Consider the following 11,292-nt stretch of genomic DNA (forward strand, 5'->3'; position numbering starts at 1 on the left):
CTACCAGTAAATATTGCAGGTTTAAAGCAAAGCATACCTGACCAGGCAACACTTGTCACAGAGTGGGATCCCATTAGCAGTGGAAAAAGAAGAGGGTCTCTAAACAGAAAAGATAAATGAAATGATGTCCCTAATCCAAACCACTCCGTGTCTAGTTTTCCTGGTGGCTCCATTTGGCTAACATAACCATGGTTCCTGCTGCTCCTACCTTTACTTCTGCAACCTCCCCTACCCTTACCTCTGTCTTTGTCTCTGCTCCATCAACTACAATCGGACATCATTCATACAGATATCACCACCCACCATCTTCATGCATGGTATTTTTCAGGTCCATTGCCTTAGCCCAGGGACTGACTCCACATGTTGTGTCTTACCTTTCCAGATCCATATGACCTTTTCTCATGTCCATTTTCCATAGGCTATGGTCTATCTTCTGCCTTTTGTCTCTTCAATGTGGTTTCTGTCCTTCCCGCCCTTTTCTTTCTCATCTTTCCCAACTCTTCACCTGGTTGTTTGACAAAGGCTTGTCCACTTCATCGTGCAACCTTGTTGAACACCTTTCATTTCTCCAAATTTCGTAAGGTTTTGTCTTCCCCTGTCATTTCCTACCTTTTCTGCTCCTTAAGGGTCGTGCATCCTACACATTTCTTTGAATTACCTGATTAGGATCTCATTATGTTTTTTATGCCCTTTCCTATCCTCCTTTTGAACCTTTGTCTACGTGTTCCATTTACCAATACCTATTTCCTTCTCCTCCCTGCTTTCAGACATTGTCAGTCAGATATTTATGCCATTAATGTTACCTGAATCCTATACCATTCAACTTATTTCATCCTATATCTAGACCAATCCTTCCTTCCTAAGACCTATACTACCCATGAAGGCTGTCTGGCTTTCACACCCATTTCCTTACCTTTCAGCTCCCACCTGTACCCCCATTCTGATCCAGATTGACTCCTTTGTCCGATTTTCTCCTTATGGTGTTATGTGACATGTACTGCTTTTATTTGGGGTTCATGTTCCCGACTTTTTCTTCCCTGGAATCCATCTGTTTCCCCTGTCACATTAACTGGTTTGGTTCATCAACTTGTCAGGCTAGCTTATTCTGACTTACCCATGGAAAGTTGCTGTCTCCACAATGTTTCTTCTCATGAAATTCATCATATCACCATGTCACTGTCCTTTGGAGGAGATTGTTCAGGTTGGAATGTGGATTAGTCCCAATACCTTCGTCACTCATTATCTGCATGGTCTGGCTATATGTTCCTCGTGCTGATATCATCTCCCTTTCATGGCAGTTCTACACACGTCCATTCGTTTTTGACTTAGGTAAGTCTTATCAATAGAGCTTTGGGGAGGAGTTGAGTAGGAGGGTAAGCATAGATGTGATGACAATCCAATCTTGACTGAATGCATCCATTTACCGAGCTAATGGGTGTGGAATGCGAGACCAAAGAGAAAGAATTTTGTTTTTCCAGTGGGTGGAAAAAGCACTTATGAGGAGTCCCCAGCTGATAGCATACCCACCTAAAACCCCTATGGATCAAGGTACTACTCCATGGAGAGAATCTTGCTGGGTCGAAATAAATGATCCACAACCTGATTTAGGGCACCAGAAATATGGCAAGCTAGATTTGGTGCCCCATTGCTTGGTGATATGAGTGACCACTGTGGAGTGTACCATAACCACTCTCCCCTGCAGGTGAGGAAGTAAGTGGGACAAAGCTTGACGAAATGCTGTAAATTTGAGAATGTTGATATGGAGAGAAGATGCCTCGATTGACCAGAATCCAGAAATCTCCCGAGTGTCGAGGTAAACATCCCAACCCTCTATAGATGCGTCCATGAACAGACGTAAATCTGGAAGAAGTGGAGAAAGCAGAATCCCTGCTGTTGTCCGGTCCCTGTCTAGCCACCAAGCCAGGTTGGCCCTGATTAGGGAAGTAAGGGGAACAGTGTGGTCCAAGGGATCCAAGTAGAAGTTCCACTGATCAAGGAATGTCCACTTAAATGAATACATATGAGCTATACTCATGGGAATGAGATCCTCCAAGGAAGCCCACATCCCCCAAAAAGATATAATGCTATCCAGCTTTGAGAGAATGTGAGGTGAGGGCCTTGTAGACTGCTTGCTCAATATCCCATAGTTGAAGAGCAGAAGGCTGGGCCTGACTGAGGTTGGAATTGAAGAGAACCCCCAAATGAAGAAGGTATTGAGTGGGAGTAAGAACAGACTTCTCCACCTTTATCAGGAATCCCATCCATGACACTACTTGGAGAAGCAGATGAGTGTGGTCTCTGTACTGTCAATGAGAGGAAACAAACACGAGCCAGTCATCCATGTAATGATGAGTGCAAATAGCCATCAAGTGCAAATGTTTGGCAAAAGTTTGTACCACCTGACAAAATACATAAGGTGCTGAGTCAGTCTAAATGGCAAGGCCTTGAACTGGAACACCCAACATTTATGGACGAAACGAAGATAATGATGTGACTCAGGAGCAATAGAAATGTGAAGATTGGCGTCCATCACATCGAATTTGGTAATCCAGAGTTACAGAAAAAATACCTACCAAAGTAATAAATAGGACTCCATAGTGAAGTAAGGGGGAGTCCAGAAAGGAATTCAACCAGGATAGGTTCCAATCTCCTGTCTTGTTGGGAACCACAAAGAGATGGGAATATAAAACAATTATTATTATAATTTAATAAGCTTATTTGAGCTAGATCGTAGATTAGAATCAAACATGGACAGTGATTTACACATTAAATTTGTCGTTTTGTGAATCTTCAATTTAATTAAGCTGCCTTAGGCAAATAATTAATACAATTATATTTATAATACTTGGCATTTTTATTTTTCTTATGAAACTGTTAAGTTGCTTTTCAGTATTTTCATATGTAGGTTTGTTTTGGGGTCATTATTCTGTTGGTAATTGCTTATAGATTGTACAAAAAATTATGAAAAGCATAATTTCAGTGATTACTTTTAATGTTTATTAGTGAAATTTTAGTAAAATAAGTGTAAACAACAACCAATCGTACAATTATAAAATAAAAAAATAACCTATATTATTATCCTTTAGGATCTAGATGATTTCATATTGATAATATGTCAGTTTATATATTTTATTAACATATTTCCCCTTTTTACCAGCTAATTTGTGTATAGGCAGAAATTAAGTACTAGAATAGCATGACTACATGTAGATAATGAATCGGTGGAGTTAAACACACTGTAGGAAAAGACCACAAGACATGGGAAATTATTAGTAAAAGTTACATAAGAAATTCTAAACATTTTTTGTATTATTCAATTTTTGTAGCTAAGTCAGACAAAGGACATACACTTGAAATATATCAAATAAATAAAGCTTCCAATATTGTCTTACCTCTACTCACACAAAGATATCTTGATCTTCTTTCTGACCTCTAAGCATTTCTAAAACAAAAAATTCATGCTCATGTGCACCAGTCTATATACCCCACCAATTTTGTGCCACTATTGAACATGTACATAACATGTGACTACTCCCCACCAATAGTATTGCACAACCTATGTTGGTGCAGCTAGCTCAATCTGTTATTCCCACTCAATCTGCACTTTCTTGATTGGCACTACATCATTTAGGTATGGTTTTTTCGTGTGTGGCTACCATTTCTGATTGAGCTTCTTTGCTACTAAACATTTTTTTTTGTTCGACAGTTTTCCATTTTTGTTTGCATTCAGTTATTTTAACAATTTTTCTTTTGTGTTTATTTTTGTTCTTGAATTCTAAGTGTACTTACTATGAATTTAAGGTTAAATATATCGAATACAGAAGTTCCCATTACATTCGACAACACTACTGGTACAACTTCTCAGGACTCGGGTTTGACAATATCTGCAGAAGAGGTACAGGTCTTAATTTTAAGTAATTTAGATTATTATGTATGGCTGGCACTTTCCTCTCCTTTTCAACTTGATGATATTTCTGAGGAAGAATACAATCAAGGAAAAGATAATTTTTTGCAGCTTGTCAATCAGGTATGGGGTATTTTATATGTTTCCCCTATCATTTATGATGTCTCCCCTTCGTTATTGGGTGAAATTCCTTCTTCTGAATTTTATGTTTTTTCCCCCTTCACCTGACATTAGGATTCATGTTCAAAGATTTTCAACCAACTTCAGTTGGGTGTGGTATGCCCTGTCCCCCATGCTTGTCAGACCAACATGCTTTGGCGTACCATCACTGTTCAGATCCATATTTGGATTCTCAACAATTGATCCTTTGGGGTTGGAATCGGGGAGCAACTGTTCTTTTTAATCAGGTTCATTCTCAAGGATTAGCTTTTCCCTCTCCTCCCTTTTGTGTTACCTGTCTTCCCTCCATTTATTGTCAGATGCCTTTCATTGCTCCCTGAACTTCTTTAAGATGAGTTCATGTCCCTCCTTTGGACCTTATGGCTTGTTTATCGTCCTCTGCTCTTTCCCATAATATCTGGCTCATGTGCTGTTGGGACTTGTTGGGGAGATGCATTACTCATAGGGATGCATCTCCCCCATTCATCCCTGTGGTATCTGTATCAGGTCCCCTTTCTCAGCAGCACTATATTTGTGGGTCGACCTAATTCCTTGGAATCCAGGATTCATGTGGCTAGATTGCACTCTTCCATGTTTTCTCTGGCTACATGTCTATCTCATCTTCTCTCTTCCTCCCATGAGTTGCTCATCTTCCTTCTTCTTTGCCCAGGCCATTGGCTAGGACTTGGCACTCCAGACTCTATCTTTGTTATTCCCGCAACCGGGTTAACTGATGCCAGCATTATAGGTGACACTACAGAGGTTTCTGGACTGACGAGGGCCAGATTGTTCCACTTTTCTGTCATGTGGTGGCATTTTATGACAGATGTGTGGATTCTACAGGTTCTTTCTGGAGGTTTCTGCCTTCAGTTTTGATCCCCACCTCCCCTTTCCCATTTCCTTCCCACCCCCACGGGATCTCACATCTCTCAGTCATCTTACCAAGGCTCTCCATGATCTGCTTTGCAAAGAGACTATTGATTGGGGGTGCTCCATTCAACAGGAATTTTTTCATCCATATATACATAAAAACAGAAAAGTTCCAGTCCATGCATCATATCTAGTTTTGATGCTTGTCCTACTACGGACCTAATGTACAATTCCAGACACTGCCAGATGTTGGATGACACACTCCATTAATATAATTGCTCTGCTTTTCAATATAGGGTATCATGGTCACCCATTGCACTGTCTCTGGTGCTGCAGTCCTTTGAACTCTCAAATGCATTATTTCCCTCCTTCTTCTAGTAGAGTATGGGAGTCCTTTCCACTTACCAGTTTCTAGCTTCTTGGGTTTTGGACCATGGAGGTCTGTCCTCCTGAGTATGCCCAAAACCACTCAGTTTGAAAGTAGGGAGGTGGCATTCTGTGGGTGTCAATGGCATGAGCCGTTACTACTGCAGACCTGATGTACAATTCCAGATGCTGCCAGGTGTTGGATGTAGCACTCCACCATATATATATATATTTATATATATAAACGAAAAATAACAAAAGAAGAATAAAGAATGTAGTTTGCCCCTCCGACTAAGACATTTCTCCTTCCTATCATCCCCTGGATGTCGGTTCCTGGGGATCGGGTGCTAGTTGGAGATGATCCAGCCACATAAGTCCTCACATGTGTTTGGCTGGTATCCTACTCCTACCACAGACTGGATGACCAAATTCCCAATGCTGCCAGGTTTTTAGACCAGAGATGAACACCTGCCTTCTCTCTCCTCCTTCCTACTATCTGCTGGATGCAGGTTCCCGGTGGATCTGGTGTTAGTTGTGTTGGAGGTGCAAACATGCAGAGATGAGTTCTTGGTACGACAGCTCCTCTTCCCCTGCAGTACTCATTTTTGAGGTGAAAGTTAGAGGACCCTCTTCCTACAACTGAATTGATGTACAATTCCAAATGCCGCCAGGTATTGTTTGAAGTTGAACTTCCATTTACGGTCTGTCATGCCCTAGCCACCCTACACAAAGAAATACCATTATTTCTGTATTTCTTGGGACCCCGTCATGTTCCTGCACTTTATGTTTTGTTGACACATTATTAAAGGGCGAAGAGTATACCTGGCTCAGAAGTAGTGTGGTCTCCCTCTAGGGTGTTGTTTTTAATTCCTTATTACACTTCATCATCTTCCTTTGAGCGTTTCCTAAGGGGGATCATTTTCTCACTGGTTTCCACCAGTTCAGTGTGGGATTCTAGCTTTTTGTGAGCGAAGGTAAGATACTGTATCGGAAGTTAACGTTTTCTTAAACTGAAAATGTATTTCCAATAGATAGTTGCCTCTTCTCACATTTCACACCTGACCTCCCCACTTCTGATGTGAATTGGTTTGATTGGTTATGACCAATCTTGAAGTGATTATCATGTTCATGATTAGAGAGGGCACTACTTACACTAGGGGTATTGTATTACTCCTATTTGTCGAGGGGCACTAGTTACAGTAGGATTATTACCTTATTCCTATTGATGGATTGGCACTAGTTACAGTAAGGTTATTGCCTTACTCCCATTGGTGGAGGGTTGCTACATGATCATTTGCATGTTAGTATGCAGTAATAAATGGGAGTAACAAGGCTAGTGGTGAGCAAGAATTTATGCCAATAGAGGGCAATACAAGTCAAGAAAGCTTTTTGTGAGAGTAGGTAAGTATCTAAAACACTTAAAATTCCACAAATAATTTGAATTCACACAAAATCACGTATTTTAGTTAATGGTAATATTTTTCAATCCAAAAACATACTGAAAAACAGAAGGAAATAGAATGCTCAGGATAATAACATATAGAAAAAGTAGAGATTCCCATTTTCAAAACAGTGGTAAAATTTGTTACAGTAATTGAGCTTCATGAGTTTAATATAATTATTTTCACCATGTTTTACCCACTAAACTCCCCATTGACCCATATTTATATGTATGTTAGCTTATAGTGAGCCTAATAAAAGAAATTGCATTAAACTTAACTGATTTGCATGCATATATGCGTATACCTGTAATTAAAATCATAATCATAAATTCTCATTACTGTTTTAGTTGTTACATCTAAGACTGGTGACTTCTTAGATCATCACAATATATACTATGAATGAAAATATTATAACCAGAAGTTGTACCATTAAATACAGGGGTATATTTCCTAAAATAGTGTATTATTGAAAGTAATTTAGTTTTATAAATCATAAACAGCACTTTTATTTTATCATGTTAGGTATAATTGAAATAATTAACAAGTAAAACAGTAAATTAAGAGAAATTAAACTATGTTTGAGTTGTATCTGTCAGCTGTCTTTTCTTCATTCATCTATTAAAAATAAAATATTTTCATACATGGGACCCCCCCCCCCCCCCCAGTGGCACAGCAGTATGTCTGCGGACTTACATGGTGGGCAGTGCACAGATAGTCCATTGTGTAGCTTTGTGCTTAATTACAAACAAACAATCATACATGGGCCATGTTTTTGTAGTAAACCTCATTTTACTGGAATTCTAATTGAAAATGAACTGTTTACTGATCATTTTAACCTATAAAGTCCAGATGCTTCTTGCTTCTCCTGTTCTTAAGAGCATGCAACTGGAGTTCTAATTTTCTAATTTATTTTTTACTTAACTGTAAGGAAATAAGCACAGTAGTTTGATTAATGTTTTTAATAATCTTTATCACTTGACTTTCTTAAGCTTTCACAGAAATTGTGTTTACCTGTACATCTATGTGTTTAAGTGTAATATTCTTTGTTCTTGAGAGATTGATATAAGTGATAGTACTTCACTATTCACTACTCCATTAGATCTAATTTGCTAATTTTCCTAAGCTATAATTATATATTCTGTGATGTTATGAATTACAAGCTTTTCTGCTATATTCTCTGAATGCTTTCATATGTATTTAAGAAAATATAAAGATTGTGTGGGAATTGTGTTGCCAGTGGAATATACATAATTTCAGTCTTCTCAGAAGTGAATAATTTAACACTTTTGTAATAGAAAAATAGGGCAGGTTACACTAATTTATGGGTTGATATCCTCTCCTGTCACACCCATTTTGTGCTGGTGAAGAAATAGAAGATAGCACCTTGTTTGGTACACTCTCTCATGATACTCATGTGTATCTACCATATTATGAGGGTCAGAAGATACAAATGCGTAAGTTTTCCTCCTTCCCACCTAGCTGCCGGAGTGATAGGGTATACATCTTTGTATATAACTTCTTTTGGGTTTTTATTTGTTGTATGATGCAATTTTGGTATAATCTTGGGTTTTTCAAGTGTTTTTTTGCTTGTAAAAAAGAATGTGACATTTCTTTGTGTAGTATGAGTTCAAAGCTGGGAAGTTGTTAAAAATTATGGAATTTCATAATTTTGTTCTGAGTTTGTGTTTGTATGACAAGGTAGCTTGGCACAGGTAGTACATATTCTATAATGTTTTTTATAAACAAAATGGAATTTGTTTTTTTTTTGCTGCATGTCTATGAAACGTATTTTATAGAAAATATACAATTATTAAATTGCTTTGCGCAAAGATCAAAATGAATGAAAAATAAAGTAAGTTAGCTGTTGTAAATGTAACCATATAAATATTTTAGTCTGTAAGAAAGAATTTCACATGGATCTTAGATAATACTTGTGTGCAATACAAAAGCTTAAAAATTCAATATTATCTTCTACAATGTAACTTGTAAAGTATGAAATCCTGCGTGCTTATGTCTTTATTGGTTTTTATGTTTTATTATTATGTTTCAAAGCTAATACAATGATGTTAGCTGCTAGGCTTGGATAATATAATTATGTAAAAAGTCAACAGGTTTTCTTAATATATCTTTTGTTTTTCCTGTAAGGCATTTTCCAATAATCTTTCTTATGTATGCATTCATGCACATATAAACCAAATGTTACACCTGTGTGAGATACATAATTACTTTGCTCCAGTAGTTTTTTGTTCATTTCTTTGTCATTTTCTTTATGAGCATTTTTACATTTTAGTAACTTGTGTGTTGAACAGTTTGAACAATAAGTACATATGTATGTTTTTGCATAAAATTACTATATCAGGGAATTAGTGTTGTTAAAAAAATATTTATTTGATATATTTCTAAGTGGAAGATAAAGGGACAGCTATTATACTGTATTTATTTGCCATAAGTGTTTAAAAGTTTACGTAATTAATGATTTAATGAATAGTTTTTAGAAAAATTGATTATTCAACCAAAAAACTAAATAAGCTATTCCTGAAAAATGTCTCTGAATATTCTTCTATTTTATTAATTTGAGTTTAGCTTTAACATTGTTTTTGCTTTTTAATTTTGATTTAAAAGATGGAATAGTTTCAAATTTAATAATTTGATCAAATACTATGTGTATACTAACAGTAAACTAAGAGAATACTAGTTATTATGGACAATTCTACATTTTTGGTGGATTCTTGTCCTTGCAAGTAAGTCTATTAACATTATACATTCCTAATACAGTAACCTTTAAAAACCTATTTGTTCTCTTGTAAATTATCATCAATATGCACATGAACCATAAATCTGTTAAATCTGCAGAATTGATAATTTGGTTTTAATTTATTATTAACTTCTGTTATATATTATGTATATGAAATGATATTAATATAACAGGTGAAGATACAATTCTGGGAGATCAGTCTATGCACTATCTGACAGCAGATGAAATGAAATCACTTGGGGATGACTCACTGCCTATCGATGTAACTAAAGATGAGAGAACCACTGATTCAATGCTTCTAAGCGCAGATTCTGGAGGTTTGTAATGAGTGACTATTTTCATAAAATGCTTTATAATGTTAATTCTTATAATTAAGTTTAAATGCTCTTAATATTTGAATTTTGGTTTCAACTTTGCCACAGATCATCAGAGATGGGAAGTAATCCCTGTCTGATTTACTCAAGTTAGTCCATGAGTGTACAGTCAAGGACAAAGATACTTATGAAGCCATAGACCATGAGATACACCTATGAGCAGTCCAGCAGAATGCCCCACCTCATTGGTGGGTATAAAATGATCTTGTGATGTGTTATTTTGGCTCTTTTTTTTCAACATTTGATGTTGATGCATAGATGACATATTGGATGGAGTTGATCAATCAATACCTGTTGGCATCTGGAATGGTACATCAGGCCTACGGTAGGAAGAGTCTCAATGTCACAGTTATATAGCATATTCACAGGTTGTACAGTGCAAACTTAAGTATACCTGGTCAGGCAACACTCACCACAGAGTGGGATCAAAATATGCGATAAAGGCACCCAGCAAAGAAAAAATGAATAGAGTACTTACCATCACAGATAAACAGTTACAGAACTGATGATGTTCCCCAAAAAGAAGATGGAAATGTGTAGCCAGGGACATGGTAAGATGACGGATCTGATAGGAAGAAAACATGAAATGGCAACAATCATCAGGAGAAAGGGAAGAAAATGCCAGGTGAATGAATTGGCGAATACCACCCAGAAGGGTTGCCTAGTATCTCTAAATGTATAAGTGCAAGCAACAAAACCTTCAAGATCCTTACTGAACATGACTAAGATCGAAATCTGATTGGACACAGAGAAAAAGAGTGAATTGGTGAATTGGAGAAAAGAATTGAACCCCTTTTCTGTCTGACAGAGTGTTGGGTAAGAAGAACTGGTCTGAGGACATAGATAAAATAAGAAAATGGTCTGCGGAAAAACAGCGCAAATCTGGCTCACAAAAATCATAGGTCAGCAGCCAGGAAAAATATACCTGCAGATAAAGGGGATACATAGCATATAAGAGTCAGGTCACAAACAGGTGTAGAGAAAGAACACATAACCTGAATCTACCTGTTAGGTAACTGGAATGGTCATTTGGGACCAATTACCCAAAACAATGTGAAAACTCAAAAATATGTAGCTGCGATAATCAAATGGTAGTTGATAAGGCCACTGTAAACAATGGCAATTGTGGAAAAAAAACGAGTTATGGTTGACACCACTTGCTGAAAAGGGTTCAACCTCCTCTCAATAGAACATTGTCGATATGAATGCCATTACTTTTGAGAAAAGTGACATTTCAGACTAAGCAGAAACTGATACATGTCAACCTTAGAAATTAAAACCCAATGCCATGTGAAAGACAGAATAACTTCTATGCCAGAAGATTGAGCTACTGGATAGGCAGGTGCTCCATATCTGATCATGGCTGCCTCCACACAGATAGCCTAAAAAGAAGTGGAAAAGTTGGACACACCGGAAAGGACC

The 11,292-nt window shown here is 37.3% G+C and overlaps 1 protein-coding gene across 10 annotated transcripts in view; it reads left to right on the forward strand.

Moving 5' to 3' along the window:
- LOC106456833 (ankyrin-2-like) overlaps positions 1–11,292 on the forward strand; it is a 171,222-nt gene that overhangs the window by 57,722 nt on the left and 102,208 nt on the right. For all 10 annotated transcript variants that reach the window (XM_022383585.1, XM_022393917.1, XM_022382520.1 and 7 more), the window contains exon 19: positions 9,670–9,813. In XM_022383585.1, the coding sequence (XP_022239293.1) occupies positions 9,670–9,813 (144 nt within the window). The remainder of the gene's footprint in view (positions 1–9,669; positions 9,814–11,292) is intronic.

This window comes from Limulus polyphemus, unplaced genomic scaffold (genome assembly GCF_000517525.1).
Source record: "Limulus polyphemus unplaced genomic scaffold, Limulus_polyphemus-2.1.2 Scaffold0, whole genome shotgun sequence".
NCBI lineage: Eukaryota > Metazoa > Arthropoda > Merostomata > Xiphosura > Limulidae > Limulus > Limulus polyphemus.